Source organism: Coturnix japonica, chromosome 1, assembly GCF_001577835.2.
Source record: "Coturnix japonica isolate 7356 chromosome 1, Coturnix japonica 2.1, whole genome shotgun sequence".
Lineage (NCBI taxonomy): Eukaryota > Metazoa > Chordata > Aves > Galliformes > Phasianidae > Coturnix > Coturnix japonica.
Window position 1 is genome coordinate 14,154,033 of NC_029516.1, and position 24,789 is coordinate 14,178,821.

Here is a 24,789-nt window from a genome sequence, read left to right on the forward strand (position 1 = left end):
ATATTAAATATCTCTACTTTGTGTAATTACTTTCCACCTTCCTATGAAAATGCCTGCTAAGACCAGGAGCCTTATCAGACCATCATAAAAAAGAACAAACAATGCATTAAGTCCATATATAGGATTCCAAATGACAGCAAAGGGCTCTGATCAAATGCAAACATTTCCACAGGTGAGGAAGAGAAGCTGTGAGGCTCCAGAAGAGACCCCAGCTGGGCCAAACCCTTTCCATGCTGCCATTGGAATGGGGGCAAGGGAAGGTTATGCATAGCCAGGGAACCTCGGAAACCTCAAACAGAAGCCAGTTGAAACACATCAGGGTGAGGTGATAAAACTCTTTTCCGGGCTCCAGGAGAAGACAGAGCAGATTGATATTAAGGCTTCAGGCCATTTACACAGTTAGAGAACTCCCAACAAATACACCGCAGTAATCCAATTAGAAAAGGCTTCTCTCATCCCGACAAGTGAGCAGAGGTGGAAGATTAGCTGAAGGAAATACCTGTCAGAGAAAATCCACTGACAGAACTGGGAGCCTCTTCTGGGACTGCTGTGAACCTCCACAAAGATTCCAGCCATCAGCACCAGGAGCTGCCTATGCTGCTCTGGATTTTGCCACTGATGGTTTAAGTAACCTAGAAGATGCTGAGCTTCATTTCACCGCTTTGGTGAGAGAGACAACACCATTCTTTCTCAAAGTGGTGTCTTAGAGGCTTCCTCTGTCAGCGGTAGCTTTTGCAGAGCTCATAGCAATCCTTAGATGAAAAGAGTTTTGTACAGGTATGGCTTGTAATGAACTCAATTCAGAGTTTTTTAACATTTGTACCCAACAGTAAGGAACCTGCCTGCTGATACATCTTAATCTGAATATCCCAAGCCAATAGTTATTTTCAGGAAACCATGATGCAAAATTCACATTACACTAAAAAGGTATTAAGAAAAGTAACTACCGCAATAGCCTGCTGTGTTCTTCAAATGCAGCGTGCACTGCGTAATACCCAATGGAAGACTTATTATCCATGGCTAATTGCAAAGAATAGGTTGTGTAAGTTCTTCATATGTTTAGATATTAAGTCAGCTCATGAGACAACATCTGGGGTTCACTGCTCTTTGGCATGGGCAAATGCGATGGTCACATGGGGAAACTTCAAAGCACTGTAGTAAGATTTATAAGATGCGATGTCTCAGAGTACATAGCTGAGCTGTAAGGATCATCAGAAGATGAAAAGATAGGCTTTTCCAGCTTTTTCACCAGACCTGCTCTGCAAAATGTTTGGAGGAGTTAAGCTCTTGTTTCTGGAGTATCCCCTGCACCACTTCCAGGGTCCCTGCCAGATGACCGAGCACTGTGAGCTTGGCGTTTGGAAGGGACGAGGGACTAGGAGATGAGAGAAGCTGCTCCAAATCCAGCTGCTCCCAGCTGTAGGGATACTGTGTCCACATCAATTAAATGCCTGCCTATCCAACAGAGGTAGAAGAGGGCAATCCTTACACAGATATCAGGCAGATGAGACAGAGAAAGTTGAAAAAGTCACAGGAGAGCTGTGCAGGGAACAAATCTAAAGAGTAAGAATCCTAACAAAGCTCACTACTTGCTGTCTTGTGCTCAAGACAAAGGTCACAGCTGTCTGACAGTGCTGGCCATGCCCCACAGCCCTGTGACGAAAAGCTTTGTTCAGTTTTGCCACGGCAAAACCATGGCCAAAGACTTAAAGATGGCTAAATGTCTCATATTAAGATATGCTGTACAAGATTCTGCTGTTACACACCTATGGGTGCAGGGCTTCAGTGGAACTGCAGAAGTGTAACCGAGAATGGAATTTCAGACACTCTCACCCAAGATAAAACGCTCATTACGGCTACCCTGGCTGCCAGATTACTGTACTTGAAAGCTGAAATTCTTCCAGATAAATCTCTCTGGCCTGAAAAATGAGAATCTAGTATCAGACCAAGCAGTGAAACTACTATCTAAAGGATGGATATAAGTTAAGATACCAAAGAACCAGATCTTCACATTTACTTTTACTGCTAAATATTGTTTCAAAGAGCCAAACACCGATTGCTTACCAAACAACGTGAATAGAGCATTTTGGGACCGCTCTGCAAAAACAGCTATGGTTACATTCTCATGGCACACGGTGAGAATTCACAGCGGTGAAGTTAGACGGCAAGACTTCATATGTCAATATGGTATCACAAAAATAAATTAGGCCTAAAAAAAGTATGAAAGTTCTCTAATTGCTGTATTTGATTACTAGAAGATTTATGACCACTTAAGATTTCTCCTCTCTCTGAAGTGAAATCCAAGGAGAGATGCCAAGGATATGGGAAATTCTCTTACATAGTTTTTTTTCCCTTGAAATTGCTCCATGCTACAGGAGAGGTAGCAAAGGAGGTTAAGGAGAACTGTGGGAACATTAAATCTCTTCGTTATCTCAGGAGTTTTTTTTCCCCTTTGAAGTGTTTTTGGTCTGTGAAAACTTGATTTCACTTTTTGGGAGTGAGACCAGAGGAGAACGCTGGGGCTGCTGCTGAGCAGGACTGATGGCTGCTGCAGGGGCTGCCGGCACAACAGCAATCCCAACCAACTGATAGGATGTGTCCCATTGGAAGCACCAAGATGGGGCTGAATGTACAGCTCAGTAGGGAACTACCACTGCAACCACGCCATGTGTGTGCATCACACTTATACTCCATCCTTCAGGGGTTCACCCCTGAGCAGTGCAGACATTGCTCTGCCCACGCAGAACTCACCTGTAAGAGAATTCAACTTCTTCTGCAGCACTTGGTGATACAAAAGATGTAGCCAGAAAAACTGAGCCGGCTTTCCCCAGTGTTGGAGTTCATTACATGTGTTTGTTTAGCTTAAATGAGGTCCTTTAACCCTTTGGTCAGGCATGCAGCTCCCTGCCATCAATAGCAGCATTGTTAGTGCACGCTGTCCACTTCTGTGCATGGGTCAGTACACAAATAACAGAACTTAAAGAGGTCACTATCCTGAAAAACACGTCTAGAAATGTGTGTCCTTGTCCACTCACCTCCTTGCATCACAGGAAGTGAAGCTAATTTCAACTCACCAAAAACTACCCAGTATTCAGGTTTCAAAAATACCTTGTGAGAGCTCAGCTTACCTTCGTGCAAGTAACAGAAGACTCCTGAAGACAGAGGAACTTTCATCGTGTATAAATGACTAACAATTACATCAAAACAAATGGAGGGCTTCAAAGCAGGGTGGAAAAATGGGGGGAAATTCCATCTGATTACGTTAGGACATAATTATCTGCCACAGGAAATAAATGCTGTATTTTTAACAGGTGACCAGGCAGATAGATTCAGTGCAGGGTTGTGACTGTGTAGTGATTTATCATCAACCTGCAGTGTACCTTACCAGAGAGATGATAGATCTTAGTATTTTTTTGTAATTATTTTTCTACATAGCTCTTAATTGGGGAATTGAAACATGAGAGTTCCCAGAGAGGGCTGTTATCATTAATATTTCATCCTCTACCGTTATTACAGAGATTCACAAGCACCTCATACCAGTATGTTACTACACTGAGTTAATCCCATGGTAATACTTCAGTAATGACAGCACCTCCCAGCCTTTGCACCTCTCTGTCCATGCCGTCTGCCAAACTCTGTTCTGCTATTCCCATTTCCTGCATTATGGGAGTCAACTCACACTGCTGCTCTTGAACCAAACCTATGTTTTTAATGATCCATACTGCACATGATGTTATGATGTGGAATACTGACAGCAACATTACCAAACCATGACAGTTTTTTAAGTATTAAACAGATATCAAATCTGCTTTGTTGCAAACAAGGAATATTTAATATATAAGCAGAAAATGCAGTATTCTGATTACTAGATCATGATCTACTATTTAAAGAAGGGATAAAAACTGTATGTAAAATAGCACATTTCTTAAAGGAGATCGATAAGACGCAATAATGGATCAAGCACTTCATAAAATATTTCTGGTACTAGATTGCTTGTTGATAACATTTTTGACCTCTCATCGCTGGACTGAGAGATAACCAAGTAATGACCACCACATGTGGGTAAGTGTGTCAGCTATGATGGAAAGAACGTTGTCACAAACATTGAGCCCAAGCTGCACGAACCAGTCACAAAGCAGATACTAAACTTTTGTTTCCAGCAATAAAACAGATATTCAATATTTGTACCAATTTACAGGACAAGGGATTCCAGGGCCCTCTTGAATATGACAAACATGTACTAAAAATACAGTAAAAGTTAAAACCTTTTTTTGTGTATGAATAACACGGTGCTTCGCTTCTAAATATGCACTGAGGCTGTTATGACTGCAGTATTAATTTTTAAATACATTCATGTATTATTAATGTAAAATTTTCCTCTTTCCTTTTTTAAGTATATTTAATCTTTCTATTCTGATGATTTCCAGGAAAAGACCCTCAAAATTTGATACAGGAACATATGTCATTTCAAAACCTCATGAGTGAATTAGGTCTATTTGTATACATATCTTTGTTCAATGAAACTTGCCACTTCTAACCACTCCTATTGATACTACAACAATTTCATTTAACGTATTTATGTAATAATTGGTCACAAAATCTATTTAATGGTGTCAAATGTTTCATATATCATGCATCATCTCCATGCATAGAAAAAGGACTTTATAATGTATTTCACTGTGTGACACAAAAGAAGCCTTTTAAGAAAATCCCTGTTCAGTGAAGACCAGATATCCCAGCCATCACAACTGGATTCAAGGTTTCACTAGTCAAGCAAAAGGCCTGTCCCCTACCCAGGAAGGTATGGCTACTTTGAGCCTCTCTGGTACCAGGAAGCATCTTCTGTGCTGGGGAGACTACCCAGTTCCTGTGCTGCTGCCATGTCCCTGCTCACTGATTGCTGGCTCCTTTCACTGTTGCATTTTTAATGATAGCCCTGAGCCAACAGCCACACAAACTGAAGGAAAACCCTTCAACCTAGAGGGCTGCATCCAGCTCTGTGGGCATTCACATCATGTAAATTATTTTATATGGAGGCTTGAATAATTTATATTTTCAATTTTTTATAACTTGAGAAGTGAGAGGCAGTTCTAGGAGCAGTCCCCTCTGCCATGCTGTCGTTTGTGGGGGTCACAACAGACACAGCTGAGCCATCAGCACCAGCTGCAGGCAGGCAGCATGTCACTGCAGAATGTGTAGATGCCTGCACAATTTCAAACACTACAATAATCCCGCTGACTTTACAGAAGCACCAGAAAACCTTCAGCTAATGCTCTTCCATAACATCTCAGAAATATTTGAGAAGCAGCACCTTGATCTTTATAAGCCGTCAAGACCATGATGAGGAGAAGTACTTTCCTCAACAGGCCACTGGACACAAGCTGGGAAGATGCATTCATCTGGATATTTACAAACTGGAGCTGACTTGCAGCTTTTCCCATAGATGTGCATTGCTGTGGTTTCTGGGCACCATAAGCTATCATAGTCCCTAGCCTGTCCCAGGGCCTAGTGACCTCACTGCGGCTGCCTGCCCCCTCAGCAGTGCCCACCAGGTTACATGCATTTGTATAACTTGTTCTGAACACAGATTTCAGTATCTAAAGAGGGCCTATAAGAAGGCCGAGAGACTCCTGAGATGAGTCTGATGTGATAAAACAAAGGGGAAATGGTTTCAAACTAAAAGAGGAGAGATTTAGGTTGGATATAAGGATGAAATTTTTTACAGTAAGGGTGGTGAGGCACTGGAAGAGGTTGCCCAGAGATGTGGTGGATGCCCCATCCCTGGAAACACCGAAGATCAGGATGAACAGGGCTCTGAGCAACCTGCTCTATCTGTAGGTGCCCCTGTCCATGGCAGGGGAGTTGGACTAGATGACCTTTAAAGGTCCATTCCAACTCAAACGATTCTATGAAATTCGTGCAGTGGGAATCATTTCAGCAGCTGCTGTTCCCATGCCCTGACCTGGAGTGCATGGTTCCTGTCACCACGTGCACTTGGAGATGCACACTTTATCCGAGGTGACATGTGACACAAGCCTTCCCTCTACCAGAAAGCTCTGTCAGGAGTTATTCTCCCTTTGACTAAGAATGTCAGCAATTTCAGATCGATACAGAGCCGGCCTGCTTGATGGTCTGACCTATAAATCATGGACCAAAGATAAGATAAAAACATACCAGTGTAGTCCTCGTAGCACTCACAAGTGTAGCCCCCTTCTCGGCTGCGGCACAGCCCATTGCTGCCGCACGGGTTGGAGTAGCACAGGTCGATCTCGGTCTCACAGTAGTCGCCAGTGAAGCCAGGGGGGCAGCGGCACCGCAGGCCAGTGATGGGGTGGATGGGGCGGAACAGGACAGTGTTGGAGCTGATGAAGGGCGCCGAGCTGTCGAACTTGAGGACGGAGACACACTTCATGTAGTTCTCACAGGGCTCGCGCAAGCAGATGTTGTCGTCGAAAGGCAGCACCCTCTGCGTGGAGATCATGGTCAGCAGTGTCCTGTTGAGGTAAATCTGCTCCTGTAGGTCCTCAGAGGGGAAGAACTTGTTGCGAATGCCACCAGGAAGCAGAGCCGAGAACGTCACGTTCAGGATATTGGAGCTGACATCTGTGTCATTCTGGATGTTGAAAACAAAGATGCCGTCCTTGGTGGTGGAGAGCACTGTTGCCACCCCTTCGACAAAGAGGGCGAGGAGAGGAGAAAGGAACCTCTCCTGAGACATGTTCTCCAGCCGCACCGTGATGCTGTTGGTGAGCATGTCGTCCGTGATGATGGTGACGCGCAGGGTGCAGACAGCCGTAACGCTGTGGACGCCGTCTGAAGGGAAAAGAGAAATATAAGAGACATCAGGGGCCAGGTTTCAGATCATGGACAAGGATGTTCCTGCAGTCCTCGAGAAATTAAACAGGCCTGTGAGGCAGCGAGGACGCCAGGATGTGAGAGGGAAATGCATCCACCTCCTGCAGTAAATCCAAAAGTACACGCATAGCACTAATACCTGACACCGGGCTGAGAGATGCCACTGTAAAATCTCAGTACGCTTAAAGCAGTGCTACAGATGTACAAAATGCTGAGCATTCTTTCATTACTAAACACAATTATTAATGGAAGAATTAATCCAAATTCAAAGTGAACGTGCAATTGGAAAGTGCATCATCACTGAAACGAAGCCCCTTTTGTTCTGTCTCCTTGCTAACATTAAGGACTTGTTAAGAAAATACAGCTATTATGATATAAAATACAGCTACTATTACAACAGCATCTATAAACCCCCTGACAAAATCCAGACTGAGTTCTGATAGGAAATGTTCCCTCTCAAAGATCTCATAATGTAAATCAATCACTACAACTGGAGATGAGATTATGCCATGAGGGATGAACTGCTTTGAATGGCCAACATTCAGCCCCACAAAGGTGCTAAGAACAGAATCCAGCTCTCCCAGGTCCAAGCTTGACCCAAAGTGTCCCTGAAACAACACTTTCACAAATGATACTGCATTTGTTTCAATCAAACCATAAAGTGTGTATGGAAATGGCTTTTGCATTAATATAAAATCACAGCAGAAACTGCATTTGAATCAATGTGAAAACACTGTGAGGTTAAAATTCGAACAGCACACACTGCTATTGGGCCATATTCCCACCAATTATCATCTGAAAGTGCATATTTATGATCCATTATGGTCTCTTTTAAATGGGGTTTCAAGAACAGAAAAATCAGAATGGCTCCTTTCTTGTCCACAGTCATCACTGCACCTCAAGTTCTCTTTGTCTTAAAAACAAACCTATTATTGGTAGCTTTTCCCCAGTAATACAGTAGAAATGTAGTAAATAATAACAGCATAATTAACCAAATGGCTTTTGACTCCACCCTCCCAGTCACGGTGTCTGTAAAAGCTCAGCTCACCTACTTTGCTTTTTGGTTGATTTTTATTCATTTTCTTTTCACGCTGAAGCAACTTTTAAGCAAAACAGACAAATCTTCTCTCCTCTGTGCTACTTTACTACTGCCTCGCTAAAAGCAAACAGTAAGAAGAGGTCATTAATTGGTGTGACCTTTCTGAGGTGCCCATCCCAGCAGTGCACGTGCCCTATTTTGCTTTCTCCCAAGTTTGAAGAAGTGCTTCTCTCCTATTCCTCAGCCTCATTCTAGAAACATTTCAGCTCCCACGAAGCCCTGAGAAGAGAAGGGCACTACAGAGGGACCTGGATAGACTGGATCGATGGGCCAAGGTTAATGGCATGAGTTTCAATAGGGCCAAGTGTCAGGTCCTGCATTTTGGTCACAATAACCCCAGGTAACCCTACAGGCCTGGGGAGGAAAGGCTGGAAATCTGCTTGATGGAAAGGGACCTTGGTGTGCTGATGGACAGTCAGCTGAATATGAGCCAGCAGTGTGCCCAGGTGGCCAATAGGGCCAATAGTATCTTGGCTTGTATCAGGAATGGTGTGGTGAGCAGGACTAGGGAAGTCATCCTGCCCCTGTACTTGGCATTGGTGAGGCCTCACATCGAGTACTGTGTTCAGTTTTGGGCACCTCAGTATAGAAAGGACATGGAAGTGCTGGAGCAGGTCCAAAGAAAGGCAACAAGGTTTGTGACGGGCTTGGAGAATGTGCCCTATGAGGAGAGACTGAGAGAAGTTTGGCTGTTTAGTCTGGGAAGATGGAGGCTGAGGGCAGACCTTATTGCTCTCTTCCAATAACTGAAAGGTGCTTACAGTGAGAGTGGGGCTGGTCTCTTCTCAATGATGAAAGGTGACAGGACAAGGGGAAATGGCCTCAAGTTGCATCTTCCCTTCTGTAAAGACCTCTTTACAGAAAGGGTTGTTAAGCACTGGAATAGGCTCCCCAGGGAGGTGGTGGAGTCACCATCCCTGGATGTGGTGCTCAGGGACATGACTGAGTGGAGGGCTGTTAGGGTAGTATGGTTAGTTTATGGTTGGACTGGACGATCTTTAAGGTCTTTTCCAACCTGAGTGATTCTATGATTCTATGATTCTAAGTCCCAAATGCACTGACTGCAATATTTACAAATTATCAGTAGCCCCAGTCCTCATTTTGAACCTCCTCCACTGGCATGGCCTGTGGACTTCTGCATAACAACCAATGCAGGATGCATTTTATATTCATAAGTAACAGACTCAGACCAGTTTACTCGCTTCTGACAACTGCACAGGTCGTTCCACTGAAAGAATAGAAGCAGAATAAACTAATCACATTTTTTTTTCCCTAAAGCGATTGACATTTGATTGTCTGTCCCACAGGGTGCCTCAACTATTTTGCTGTTTGTTGCACAATACCCTACAGAAGTGCTCTCATAGCAGCAACGAATGAGCATACTGGACAATGGGTCCTTTTTTGAAGCAAACACTATGATCTACGGCCCATGGTATGTATAGCAAGAAGACAAAATACAATCCACTGTCTGACAACACACTAGGGTCTACAAACTGTCATAATCAATATCAACTGTCACAATATACAAGAGCTTCCCAGCATTCACAACAGCTATTCTGACACAGTTAATAAATCACTGCAAGAAGCCCCATGTCAGATACCACACAGCCCTGTTGTTCTGAAGGCAGCACAAAAGAAAACTGGGCAGGGACATATAGCTATGGATCTTGCAAAATTAAGTTGTGCTTTAAAAGTAAATTTGTCTTTGTCCTGCTCTGTTGTAAAGCATCAAAATAAAAAGAGAGTAAAAAGGAGCCAAGTATGTGTGCCATAGGCAACAAAAGACTGGCTCTGCTATACAGCCTGCTGGACAAGCAGCTCTTTCAGATCCCCAGCGTGTCTGAGAGCAGAATCACTGGGTTTGATCGTTCTTTTCATTGAGAAATTCATGGAAAGCCGAAACAATCTGAGGTTTTATGTGACCAAATTAGTATCCATTCTGCTTCCAGCACACAACATTCGCTTTGAGGGTCTGAAGCAACTGCAATGAGAGAAGTGGAAACGTTGCCTTGTCCTTTACTGGTAATTGAATTCCGTCTTAAGAACATGATGATGTGTGTGTGTTGAGGCTCCCAGAATACTCTGAGTGTAGTTTCAAAAGTTTACTGCCAGAAATGGGAGAAAAGCAGTATCAGAAAGTAGCATTTTATGGAGTAGTAATGCTTTACATCCTTTCACTGTCTGACATGCCTACCATATGCAGACACCCAATTATGAGCACAACCCATCTGTTACTCTGCTGGAAAGGCTCTAAGACAGTGAGATTTTCCAAAGGTCTGACGATGCAGCTCTAAACAGCCTCCATCACGTTTTGGCAGGTGCAAGATGGCTTCAGTCACTGCTGTGGGACAGCCCTCCTTACAGGGGGAATGCTGCACCTTGTGGAGCAGCCCTATAGGTCAGCGTGTGCGTTGCCTGGCTGTATCCCTGTGTGGGATACTGGGCTAACGAAGGCATGTTATCAAGAAAAGAGAAGACAGTAAAGCTGACAAAAGCACCATCCTCAAGCACACCAGTAAGTGGGAATTTATGGAATAGCTGTTGTTTCATGATACATTTACTTTACGACAAACCCAATCAAATCTGAGACTTTAATCTCCGCTTTCTATCTTCTGGCAGTCCATAAACCAAAGAATTTTATTATCTAGAAATGTAAACACAGCAATGTTTAACTGAAACGTGTATTTGGCAACGACAGCACCTGGCCAGAAAGGATCTTTTTGTTTGTTTTTGGAAGTTGGCAGAAAGAAAACAATTAACACTTTTCTTGGCTTATTCTATGAAAAGGTCTTAGGGTTAATTATCAAAGCTGTATATTTTACATAAATACTTCAGCATCAGGACATTCTTTCATAGATATTCCAACACAAGTCTACCCTAATCCTGCTTTATACTGCATCTGGAAATAGCAGATGCCACACAGCCTTAGCCAGAACACAGAATAAGGACACACTATAGGTTCAAATAACCTCTTGCTTTTCCTAGTTCCTAAGAAGCAGGCATATATATGGGTAGCAAACATCACTTGGTATCGTGCCTTTTAATGATTAGACCTCCACTGCTCACTGCTTGCAGACGTTTTACATATGGGAGTTAATGTCCAGCAGGTTGCATTATGCAGAGCAGTCTGTGAGTCCAGAGGAGAGAAGAAACAGATGGGTGGCAATGGCCGACAAAGGGCAAAGATGCAGTGGCAATGAAATACATGGAAGACCTCAGGTGTTTTGGCTCTCTACTTAGAGAATACAGTACTAAACCTCAAATTAATGATGAAGATGCCATAGTTGTAGCATCCTCTCCACTGCTTAGGTGACATTAGAATGTGAACAACACTGGCTCAGCACACTGGGACAGCAGAGAATTATTTGGCTGCCTGTCCTGGAACCCAGAACATGCTTCCCGCTGAGCAAACAGCAGTAAAAAACAGCAGACACCAATAAAAGTGACATAAGTAGTCCTGCACTAAACACTGGTTTCCCTCACAGTCTGCAAGTCTTGCAATGCAGAGTCTCTCTGTTGCATGCGTATTCTCACACTGTGGAAACGGCCTCAACTGCATAAAAAGTTAGTGTATTAAAATTGTCCCTTCCAAACCACTGTTTGGGCACTACAAGGTTGTTCTGTGGTTAGGAATAGTACGTATATAAGCATCCATAAGACAAACTCTTTGAAATAATGGAGAAGCACTTCATGGAGAAGTTCCAGGGCTTATAGTACTGGCAGTAATGGATTCTGTCAAGACTCTCCAGCTTCTGGCTCTGGGATCAGAAACACTGACAATGGCCAATTCCTTCTTTGTGACAAACTGGATGAAGTGATATGGGAACGAATCCTCCACATGAAACTCACATTATGGCTTTTGTCCCTTTCTCCATGTCAGACTGCTGGCACCACCTTTGCACATTCAGGACCACTGACAGCCAATGCAAGCTGTGGGCATTGGAAAGGATATATAAAAATAATCTATTATTCACACCATGCCAAATGCTTACATTAGAAACACCGCTCTGAAGGACATGGAAGGCCAAGATCAGCTCCAAAGCCTATTGCATCAACAAGAAGACTTCCATCGACTTCAACAGGTTTTGCTCTTGGTTAAAACTGGGCCTGCAGCCTGATTCCCTATGTGAGACCCTGCCAGGACTTGGCATGAAACAGCAACCCCAATGTGTGCCATCACAGTCCAGGTAGGTTTGTAAAGCCAAGTCCAAAGCCCTGTCTGCAGCAATGAGTGGGTGCTGTCTGCTTCAAGAGGAGCACAGCACCTGGAATACCATGTTAGACAGCAAATACGGGTATTCACACAGGCTTTTATGTATGAGTTCATGATTTTTTTCCTATCTATTCGTTCTGATTTTTCACATGTAGCTACTTTAGCACATACAATCAGAACAGAGGAAGTATAAGCTGTAGCATTCTAAGGTAGCTTATTTCTTCTGTGCAAGGAAGCATCTCTTCATTCTGACACAAGTGGGACCCGTGACACCTGTGGGTAATGGGCAGAGAGACCCAAAGGTGATCATCAATCACTGTGTGAGCAGTGCACGCTGAGTCAGACAGCTGAACGAGGCAAGCTGTGGGAGGGGAGAATGTGCAGAAAGCAGCTGCAAGTTCCTTGTGTGCTTAGGAGAAAAAAAAACACATAGTAATTTTGGCATCATTACTCTATGCACTTCAGGCTTCCCTACTTTGTATACAATACTGAAAAAAATATATATATATTTCAGTTTGCAGCTTGAACAGCTGCATGGGGGATTAAGAACAGATTGATGCCGACTGGATTGCTCAATGTTGTACAAATTGCCATTAACTTTTCTGAAACCAGCACCTTCAAGCTGAGAATTCTGAAATAGTGGGCCACTAACAGTATTCTGGGGGAATGTTTCCAGAGGGTGGGAAGTAAGACCTGTTGGGTCTGCTGAGTTTTGGCTGCAGAGAGGCTCAGACTATGCCTGGCTCTCCTGAGCATCCTCCTATATCACTCCTTGGGCCTCGCACCCCTGGCTCCTGCCTGGGCTCTGCACAACGGGACCCACCACCATCCACAGCCCCTGGAGGGGACAGCCCAGGAGCCCAACCCAAGGCCGCTCCCCCTCTGATGAGGCCTCTTAACTGCAGCAGGAGAGGCTGGTTCCCATGTCATGCTAATGCCCACAGAGACTGCCCATATTACGGCACCCATCAGACCTGTTAGGATGAAAAACCCCACATGAGATGGCTGCAGCAGATAGGGACACGGAGCGACTTGCTGGGGGCTCCACCACCCTGCACAGAGCTTGATCTCACTTCATACATAACCAAAACCACTGCCTAATGACTGTGATAATTTCTGAGCCTCTCTGAACTTTAAAGAGTAATGGTTTTAATATCATTTGCATTTTCATTTTGTCATTAAAATGCCCATAGCTAAGAGGCAAGTGCTGGTTTCCCAGCCCACGGCCTGGGCTCACACCTCGCAGCTCACCACAGGGCTGGGCCATGGTGGCCATTCCCTGGCTTCACACTTACCCAGAGCTCAAACAGATTATCTTAAAGAACTGGGACCACAGGCTGTTCACCTCCACTCAGGACAATCTTTTGGAGAGATGATATGCCTTGTATAGAGGAACATGAGACCAGTGTGCTTACCCTGGGATGTGGTTTTACATCACCTATGCCACTTCAAAGAGGCAGTGCCCATTCAGGTGCTGCCCACAGAGCCACCCATGGCTCCACACAAAAGATTCGCTTCTCTCCAGCTCCAGCAAACGTTTTCTGTCTGACTACATCAGGGACTTCCCCAGGGCTCAGCTCACATCTCCCTCAGTTTAAAGCAGGAACAGATGACAGCCATTCTGAGTTGGGGTGGGCACCCAGGGGGCTCCAAAACAGGGGCAGCTTCACTGCCTCAGTGCTTGCACGTGAACCGTGTGCCAGCAGCCTCAAAGGGATCATTTCAAACAGTGTCAGCAGCACATAATTCATCACATTTGTTTTTCTAAATGTTTCTCTATATTCCCACATACCATTTGCCTTGAGATTCTCACTGCTCTGCTCCTACAAGCTCCGCTGCGGCTCACAATGAAAGCACAGGAAAGCTTCAAGCTGGATTGATTTCAGGTTTACTATCTTGACTCAAAAACAAAGAAGGGAACTATGACAAAAGGTGATGGTCCCTTTTTCTTGATGTCATTTCTGTTTACAGCTCAGCTTTCAAGACAGTTGTGTATCAGCTCTAAATGTCACTGATAGGAGTCAGCTACTCCCCCTGCACCATGATACACGGACACTTCTCCCAAGGAAGGACCCAGACAAGAGTCACCCTCTCACCACGCTGCTTCAGTTTATGCCGAAGTCCTAAACCCTGGTGGGATGCCTGACATGGGCATGGATGTAACATGTGTGACTTATGGGATAGGTTTCACAGCCTTTATTGCTCCTCCTTATCTCTTTCCCAAGAGAGTTTTTAAGAGTTTTCTTACGATGAACAGGAAGAGTGATGGAGAGCAGCACAGATGAATAGCCAGTAGCATCCTCAGAGCCTGTCCGCCAGGATCCGGCATATAACATCACCTCCCGCAGCCTGAAGGACTTGGACTTCCCAACAGAAATCCACAGAATAATGACAATACTTTCTTCAAAGAAATATCACTTTTTGCATAGGTTTTTGTTCCAAAGACAATTAGGTCTTCTCTGCATTTACAAGGCTTTACACTGACCAGATTTGCTGATATGTTTTGTTAACTTAAGCCTCCTAAATTAAGGAGAATTATGAGCAAACTCCCCCCCCCCAAGAAACTGCAGTGAGAAATACTGGCATGCATCATGCAAATAAGATCAACAGACAAATAAATAGCAACACAACGGTAAAACAGGCAAAGAACACCTCCACAAAACTTCTGTTGGGGCAATACATATAGAAAAAAATGCCACGTATTTTGTTCTGATTCTGTTTATAGACAGCCCACAGTATTTAAAGAAAACACGTGATGCAAAACCAATAAATAACTGTGATTAGTTAACCAGCTACGTGGCACTGGCCACTGGCAATGAGATCACCATGGTTTTGGTCGCACAGTCAACTGAGAAGTTATTCTTGGCTCCCCGCCACTACAACTAGAACGCTGGGCACTAATCAGAAAGGACAAAGCCCTTGTTTCCTGTTCCTGCAGACTTGAACCTGGAGTTGTGTTTTTCTCCCTTTGTTTCTCTCCAAAACTTACACAAAGAGAAAAGCAGCCCCACAGACAAAACCAGAAGGCTGCCAGAGCTCGGCTCCTATTGCCTTGCGTCATCTTGGGAGGCTGATAGAGAAATGGCACGTCAAGTTGTGGCACATTCAGGTGGGTAACACCAGTGACTGAGCCACTGCTGGGGAGCAGAAACTGCGCTGATCCTTAGAAATGATATAGCAATCTCAAATGCCAATCTAATTATTCTTATTCAGCGGAGCTGCAGAAATGAATTTATAACCGTATGATTCACTTGAAGAATCAGATAAAATTTTCTGCCAGACGTTTGGTAAGACAGGGATCTTGAGTGATGCATATTTTGCATTCTAGGGCTAACACATGAGGTGACCCACCGATTTCTATGCAAAAAAGACTATCTTCAGAAGCCGCCTGGATGTGGCCCTGGGCACTCCATTCTAGATGGATGCAGAGGTCCCTGCCAACCTCAGGCAGCCTGTGATTCAACTGTCAGGCTGCAGGTGACCCTGATGAGCATTATTTGGTGAGCACAGGATGTTTAGTAGGCAAGCAAAGGCTCACCATGTAAGTGGTGCACCCAACTGGTGCATGTCCCTTTGAGCTTTTCATCTCATCAGTGCTGGGTGAATCCAAGCTTGGGGTGATCCCAAGCATTAGGGAATGAAACACATGGCACCAATCCACTGACACAGTACTTAGAAGAAATGGGCATTTTAGGTATTTTCTAACACACCTGATTGGTCAAAATAAACCTGCTGACATCTGAAGTGTGTACCTAAGATGGACAAGCCCTACCCATGGTGGTCTGCATCGATATTTGCTGCCTGAAGCATCCAGAATGTCTCATGGGTGGATTTTTGGGAAAGGGAAGCACAGATTTAATGTTCACATGGAAAAAGGAAATACTTCTCTCTGGACATGGCAGCTGGTGATGGGGAGAAAGGCAAAGCAGCTGCACCACAGGTCAGAGTAGATTTATGATGCTTCTCTATGAGCAGCACAGGCAGCAGTGGCACAGTATGGGGCTGTGTTATTGAAAAGAACAGCAAAATTCCCATAAATAAGTGTCAGGAAGGGAGAGGGCTTTGGTATGCCCAGGTCAGAGGCAGCACAGGTGACATCCAGCTCTGACTCCACAATTCATCACGTGCATGTCATCCCCTATGTCAGACAGAGCAAGATGTAGGCAGGTGTCCTGACAGCTGGCTGCAAGGTCTGCAGGAACTGTCTGGTGGAGAAAAGGCTTTTCTACCAGAAATCTGTCAATACTGCACCATGAAAACCAATATAAATTAACAGAAACACAGCCATTTCCATGAGCTTTTCATTGGGAATTATTTTGATAACCTCAACTACTCCTTCATCTATGTATTTTGGATATATGACCACGTGCAACCCTTGCTCCTAACCTCCAGCCTTCCCCATCACACTGACTTCTGTGATTGCTAACAAGAGGCTGAGAGGCCCCTCCTGCGAAGCCCCTCCAGACTCATGCAAGAGAAGCCAACTTTTGCAGCTTTTCTTTCTCCCTTTCTGCCATCCCAGCCAAAAAGAACAGCTGCACTGCCCCAACAAGATGGTGGGAGGAGGAGCGAGGTGCTACGTGCAGGACCTGCTGCATGCAGGTGCCCTGCACTTGGCAGTGAAGGGGAAGCAAATTTCAACAACATGTTTTGAGTGAGTGGGAAACCCCACATGAATAGGGTGTGTTTAGCCAGACTGTAGTCTCGATGACCTCTAACTTACTTTAACTTCATGCTATTAACATTTAAAACCATTCAAAGGGCTTCCCCAGTTGAACGTATCTTCAGTTTTAATTCCATACAAAACAACAGCAATACTTTCTGTTTCCTAGTTAAACCCTCCTGCAGCCATCTCTGAGCCAGGCTCCTATGGGCAGGAAGCTGTGCTGCAACACCTGGTTCCCATGCTGGGCACGTACCCTTGGAGAAAGCTCCAGCCCTGTAAAACAACCTTCCTGACTCTGTGGCTGATGACAACTCCTGCACTGTTATTCCTACAGCTGTAACCCGAGGCTTCAGGAAAGGCTCTAACAGGTGGTTGAGTCCAAGTCACTGCCCAGAAAAAATAAACACTTTACTACTACCTGCCTACTGCATCAAGCCACTTTTTTCCTCGCATCCACGCTTACATCTGATTTATTTATCGGTCATCTGGTAGGACAACTCAAGTGTGCTCAATCTTCGCTTCCCATAGAGTGACTGCTTTGCCCAGTAACCCCCTGGTTCACAGCAGGTACTTGATGTGCCCACATGTACCACAAGGCAGAATCCATCCAAATCACTTTACAATGACTGAAGTGCTAGGGATGTTAAGACCTGAGAACCCACCTCTTAATACGCCATTGCTCTAATTTCTCTTCTTAAAGCATTTGCATCAGTAATCAGAGGTGATCACTGAGCTCCGTCCTGCACCTCTAATTAAAGTCTGTCTCTGAAAGCCCTGTCTGGAGGCTAATCCCTCTCCGCTCAGCTGCTAGATTTTCAGAGCAGGATAAGGAGACAGATGTAGGTTTTGGGATGTGAACAGAGCCCTGTCTGGTGTCCCAAGCTGTGACAAAACATCTACTAATGCTGAAGCCAGCTAATTCATATGCAAATAGTCAGCAGTCAGCAAAGAAGTGGGGCAGGGATGCACAACCAGGGGAAAAACAATGAAAAGAGATGAGAAAATTCAATGGCAGCTGTGTGCTATGTGTGTTCCATGCTACTGGTTTGGACCCAGATCCTTTCTGGTCCTTGTCTGGATCAGATGCAAGAAGACTTGCAGAGCTCTCAAAGAAAACAGGTCCTGCAGGAAGCCCTCCCTATAGCAGCTCACAGGACACAGGAAAGAAAGGAGATCTGGCACAACAACAAAAGCAAATGTAGTCTGCCAACAGATGTGAAGTGCCTTACACCATCCTCATGAGCTATGCTGGAGAGCTCAGGGCCCGCTGTAGGCATGGTGCAGTGTGATTTCTGCACCATCATAGAACCACCACTGCAGGGTGATGTTCAGTCTCCTGCCTCCATTTGTGATGCACTGTCACTTACTCTCTGCTCTGCTAATGTGGTGTGGCTCAACCTTCCAACATCCACTGTGTATTTAGAGGAATTTTCTGAGTCAATATTTCCAGGTGAAAACTATTGGGACAACCAGAAGGCAAGTCAACACTTAATGGGATCAGCCAGGAGCTGTGAGACCACAGACAATGAGAGGAAGAGACTGAGATGTGCTGGTACCTGCATGGATACAGGAGCGCTGCCAAAAGGGACGGCAGAGCTCAAGGGTGCTCGCTGTGATGAAAGGTTAGTACTAAGATTAGACAGTCTTAAGCAAAGAGGGTGCTAACCTCCCCATGTTCACAGCTGACAATTCAGAAGAGCTTCAAGATAAGTGGGGAAATATAAGAGGAGCAGCTTTCCCTTGGCTTGGAGGTCTCACTGCTGCCTCCAACATAAAACAGAAGACAAATTAATTTGTTTTCTTACTGCCTAGATATATGTATCACACTCCTCAGTGTTACGGTGCAGTACATCTGACCTGAAGCTAAGCCGCACACCGTGTGCTGATGGCTGGTGCTTCCAGTCGGCAGCTCCTCAGCACATAAACACCCTCCTCACACACACACCCCGCTCATGTCCGTGCATTGTGGGTTTTCTGCAAGTACAGAAGAGCAGCTGAATGTGTGACTCTGCAATTCCAGCTCTGCGGAAGCACTTTTCACAGCTTAAATCCTCAACATTGCAAGTAAAACAGTGAAATGGAAGCAGTCAGTGCCAGCTACGTTAATGGACACACATACAATGTAGAGGGGATAGGAAACAAGGAAGCTACAGTAAAAATGTCAATAAATCATGTAATTTGTGACCTTGGCAACACCACTAAACAGAGAACAATGATTCCTGGATTGGCAATGGGGAGAGAGAATAGAAAAGGAGGCAGAGGGGTGATGCAATGCTGGAAGCAAAGACGTTACTAACAGAAGAAATACGATAACACAGAAGAGGGAGGAGGCAAACACGGGAGTGGATAACTGAGATGAACTCTAAACAACTGAAGTTAGACTCCTGTATCTCTAGTAACACTGCTACCTGCACGACTCAGACAGGGCGCAAGTTAACCCAGCAGAAGTGTCACTGGCCAAAGTTTTCTTACACAGAGTACTTACTGATTTCAATATTACATGATATAACCTGCAGATGTTATAAGTGTGTTTATTTGAATTTAAGAAAGCTTCAAGTCCACCTGGCCCCTAGCAATGACCACAGCACGCTGAGCCTGCCCAGCTGCTGCGTGTGATTAGTAATTGCTGTTGGCGGCAGGCAGCACGTGGGCTTAGCTCTGGGCATGGAATGAACTCATTCTGAGAAAGCACAACCAAAATTTCCAGCCTACACCAGCTTTGCATCCCCCAGCCCTCAACACTGCGCTGCACAGGTGCGGCCCTATCCTCATCCTTCAGGCTCAAAAGGAAGCCTCCCATCATCCTACTCCTGCCTACCAAGCTTGAGAGCCTGCTCTTCCTGATGCTACTGAAAACAAAATGACAACTGCAGGCTTAGCTAGAAAGTGTTCAAAGGCTGCTCTTCTTCCTTGTGGAGAAAGGAGCTGAAAGGTGACGTGTGTGAGACGTCCCTTTGATAAGAGGCCAAGAACTGACACTAACAAGATAATCGGGGGCTTGAAACCAGGCATACACATCTGGGATGACTATCTGCTGCTTCCATCTGACAGGAGAATAATCCTATTAATATGAGTCTTCGACACTGTGTTGAGTGGCACAGCAAAAGGCAAAGATTAGAGGTGTTTAACTTGGCTTCCCTCAGGCTTTCGTTGGTGTCTCAAACATGGACTCAAGAATTCTGCACTAAGCCTTTCCCTCATGGCTAGGTTCAGCCCCAGCCTGGTACCTCTGGGACAATTTGCACTAAAATTCCACTATGGGGAAATAAGAGCCTCTCACACACAGCTGTGGGACTTCAAATGGGTCTTTCAAATCTGGTCCCAGCACACTGACCCCACAGGGCCATGCTCACTCCACATGCTGTAGCACTGTCCTCCACAGCCCACAGGGTGCAAGGTACTGCAGCCAGATGAGGATGGTGCCAAGGGCATGACACAACACCTCTTCCCTAGTGTGACACAGAGCAGAATCTACCCAGGCCTCAGCAGAAACCACAAATCTTGCCATATTTTCTTTGCCATAGCTTTGTGGACACCCTATTTGTGTGTGCCCAGTGGCAGTCATGGAACCAGCTGTCATGGCAGCCTCTTGGAGAGTGGTGGGTTGTCCAACACAACCAGAGGAATCAGAATGGCTAGGGTTGGAAGGCACCTTAAAAATTATCCAGTTCCAACCCTCCTACAGTGGGTAGTGTTGCCACCCACTAGATAGCATGTGGGTAGCTACTGGATAGCATACTAAAAGAGGTACATGCCCTGTCTGTCCCTGTCTCACAAGCACATGGAGGAAGGCAAACGACCTCTATAGAGCAGACTAGGCCGGCTGGGAGTGTGCTAACCCAGAGGAATGAGTGGCTCTGCTCCTGTGGCTGATGTTAGCTTGACTAACCCCTGTTTCCCTCCTCACAATGTCAGTTAACTGTATTTCTGAACACACAAGATCATGGGAGAAAAACTGAATCCAGACAAGTCCTTGTCTCAGCCCCAGGTCTTTCAACTGCTTCCCTGATCTGTTTTCTCTGACTCCTCCGCCTTCATTTTTTCTCACCAGTCTGCTGTGGGTAATGAAGAGCGAATATGCATTTTGCCTCTAGCAAGAGTTTTTTAGTTCAAATCAGTTGCCTCTGACTAGAGTAGATGACATCTGATACAAGAACACACAGCACAAAAGAAGAAAACCCTTAGGGCTAATTTGCCATCCACTTCAAGAGGCCTGTACCATTACCCTGACCATTAGTTGCTTGGAACAGTGAGAGTGTTTGACCTGCTGCACTCCTGCAAAGAACAAGACCATACACATGCCTTACAACCATGACAGAGGCTGCAAGAGGGGCTAAGACTCTGCCTGTGCTGCTGGGGACAACCAGTGGTCTCCACCCCAACCTAGGGAAGGGGTCGGTCCCACAGGACACCACATTGCCACTTCTGGGAATGCCAGGCGTTCAGGTGAAAGGAGCTCAGTGAAAACCCCCAGCAATTAGAGCCACAGCTCTCAGTACAAGAACATCAACTACCGCACCACTTGAAACGTAGCACATGTACATACATGAAAATGCTAAAACGGAGCTTCAAAAGGCAGGTTGAGAAGGGAAGGAGGTGCTTGGAAGGCTGAACCGTGCCCAGGAAAGGAGCCTACAGCAGTTTTTGTCTCAACACCTTTGCCAATTGCCTTTCATAAACAATGTTTGGGAGAAAAAGCCTCCATAAATGTTAACAATTGCAGTCTATGACATGATCCACAACCTATTTGTAAACTGACTCCATTTCTTAATGATATTTGCCTTTGGATGGTAAGAACCATGCAAAAAATTGGTATCTTTTGTGGAGTTCTAAGTGAGCAAATTACTGGCTTCCTGAGCCTTCCCAACCTCTCAGAGACCGCTGGCATAACTTCATTCAAAGGAGAGCACACAAAAATAACACGTTTGTGAGAAAGAATTCATACTCTCTCTTCCCATGTTGGTTCAAACCAGACCTCTTTGTTTTGCCTTTTACATGGTGGATTTCAAGTGTTATTTTACAAGAGACAGAGAATTAACAAACTCAACCTGCTCATGTTGGTCAGCAAAAGGCTTCTTAAAAGCACAAGTTAAGTAGCTAAAATTTACAAACTAGTCATCAGCTGGATTTTTGCACTGGGTTAAAGTTCAGTTATCTACTAAGGAATAATGAGTTGTATAAGATAATACCTTAATGGAACAGCAATTAGGCAATGTCAACGACAGAAAAAGACACCAAACACACTGTAACTGGAGACAGGCACACTGATGGAACCTTTCCTTTTTGGTCTAATGTTAAGTATGCGGTTACTTGCAAGTAGGAAGCACGCAGAAATGCCGCATGTGCCGCCTCATCCTGCTGCAGGTTGCTGAGCACAGTCAGCAAACACCAATGACAGCCCCTCCAGATAAGGTTTGCTGAAGCAATGCCCACACTTTTGGGACCACCTGATTTCTTTGAGCACAGACATGAAACCCTAAGAGCAGACATTACGTTGGAAGCTACATTTTCTACAGAGCACCAAAGGGCCTCAGTGCTATTCTGCTAGAGACCGAGTACCCTAACATAGGCTTCAAAGCACATTTTGTTCTGCAAATGAAGCCCCTGCTGTAGATCCTTTCCAGTACAAGGACGGAACAGCTGCACGGATAGAGAAGAACGTTGCTTAGTGGGATTTTCAGTTGCTGTGGGGGAGATCTGTAACTGAAGTTCGTGTAGAGCTGAGTCCAATTTGCACACATCCTCCTACTGAAGAATACGAGGCAGATAGGATAGCTCATATGGTGAAAGAAATAAGAGCCATTGCAATGTCTTGTATCCCACTGTGTGATTTCAAAAAAGCTGGAGGAGGCCTACATTAAATTCTAAGCCCAATTCAATCTGCAGCTGAATTTATACATTCAGATCTACCCAAATGACTTTTTCTCTGCATTAAAAATCTGAAGATGAACGTTTACAGGATTTTTTAAATGCAATGGAAATCCTATTTTCTGTATTGTAACCTCTCAGTGTTTTAAGTCTTGTTGCTACCTGTTTGTGGTGCATCTCTCCTTGCTTAGGGAGCAGTTGCTAACACATATCCAACACAAGGCTGGTGACTAAACAGCAGCAGAACACGTATCTTCAGGGTAGTAGGGCGGTATAGCAAACGTCGCTTTAAGAAAACCAAGACACCACCAGAAATCTGTGCTGAGCAGCTCGCTTGTAGGGGGGCCAAAGAGCACTAGTCTCTTCTGAACCCTCCCCTATAGAAATGCACTGTTTGGGATGGTGACTGTGCACAGCCCGGCTGCCCAAAGCTCTTGGCTCCCCCCATCATCACCAGCCCTGACAAGCTCATGGAGTGACCCCATGTGTCTGCAGGTGAACTGTCAGGATCTCCATTTCCATCAGGAGCAGGGCTTTTCTCTGCTCCATACAAGGCAAATGGCCCTTCCAGTAAAGTCTTTGTTTGGGAAGGGTGGAGACATTTGTTTTTACAGTCCTTGCACAGACTATTTAAAAAACACAGCTTTCTTGTGCTGTGTTGTGTAAACAGAGAGAACAGATTTGCCTATCACTGTTTGACTTCAGCTGTTAACAAGTAACCCACCTTTATTAAGCCTTTTGTAAAGGAAAGGATAAAAAAAGCTATTGCTAGCCAAACAATCACAAGATTACTATTTGAGCTGTTCTGTTCCACTAAGCCTACCTTCACGCATGTGAGGCCTTGCAGAGAGCACAAGGGACCTTGGTATTTGGCAAGGAACACTGCACAAGGATTCGCCTTTCCTTTGAAAGGAGAAAGCTCCATGAGAACAGCAATTTCTGATGCAATGCTACATTAAAAAAAGAACAACAACAAAATATATTTTGCAGAATCTAGGTCTAAATTACAGCTGTCCACTGTCACTCCAACATAGAAGGACACCAGGTTGGTCAGGTATGATCTACCCCCTGGTGAAGCCATGCTGGCCAACTCAAATCATTTCCTCATCGTGCATGTGCCTTAACATAGCTACAGAATTCAGTACTCCATGAATTTCTCAGGCACAGATGTGAGTCTCACAAACATGTAGTTCCTCTGGTCTTCTTTCTCCCTGTCTTTAAAATGAGAATGAATGTTGCAAAGCAGAAGCTGCAAAGCAATAAAGCTGGTAGGTTTGAACTGAGATAGAAGCAGACAGCCCCCTTTTGTCTGTGTATTCAAAGTCTGGGGGGAAGCTAAATCATCTTTGCACCCAAAGATGCCAACATGAAGCAATTCCATCAGTGCTGATGGGCTTCACACAACTCTTAGGCAAATGAGATCTTGGCATCATAGACTTCAAACATACAGCTGCCTTGGCTCAGGGAGTCTCAGCCAAATGCTGAAACACCAATACATGTGCCTCAGGAACGAGCTGGAACACCCAGTCCAGCAAGCAAGACCCATCCCCAAAGTGCTTTTCCAGTTGCAGTCTGGATTTGCCTGTGTGCCAGCCCACTCAATCTGCTGACACAACGGCTGCACAGGTTGTTCAGTTCAGGTTTCCTCTCCTCCCTTTTGGCAATTCTCATTCACATTAAAGTTCATGTAGAATAAAATGCATGAAAAGAAAGAGAAAAACGTAGGTATAACATCTCATTCATATTTACCTTAAATGATTTTATCTAATTTCATCTTTTCTGGGTCCAACCTTGCTGGGCAAATGCATGAAAACAATTGTATTCTCTAACAGCTGCTGTGGAGCCAGTTCTTGGTGACAATTACGTGCTCTCTAGTCCTACATTATCCTTATTATAAATCTGCCCTTCCCTTCAAATCAGAAGGATACAGCCCCTGTCAAAGTGCCTTTAGCAGTCTGCAGTATTTCTGTACAAGTGGTAAAACAGAACAGCAACACAGCAATGCTCCCGCAGCTGGAGGCAAGTGAACTTAAGTCATACAGGCACACATCCAAGATGGGAGAAAATCTCAGTTCTCTACCAACCATG

General features: G+C 44.9%; 1 protein-coding gene across 6 annotated transcripts in view; it reads right to left on the reverse strand.

Moving 5' to 3' along the window:
- The window catches only part of CELSR1 (cadherin EGF LAG seven-pass G-type receptor 1), a 131,681-nt gene that overhangs the window by 73,398 nt on the left and 33,494 nt on the right, over positions 1–24,789 (reverse strand). For all 6 annotated transcript variants that reach the window (XM_015851818.2, XM_015851809.2, XM_015851789.2 and 3 more), the window contains exon 2: positions 6,175–6,813. In XM_015851818.2, coding sequence (XP_015707304.1) covers positions 6,175–6,813 — 639 coding nt within the window. The remainder of the gene's footprint in view (positions 1–6,174; positions 6,814–24,789) is intronic.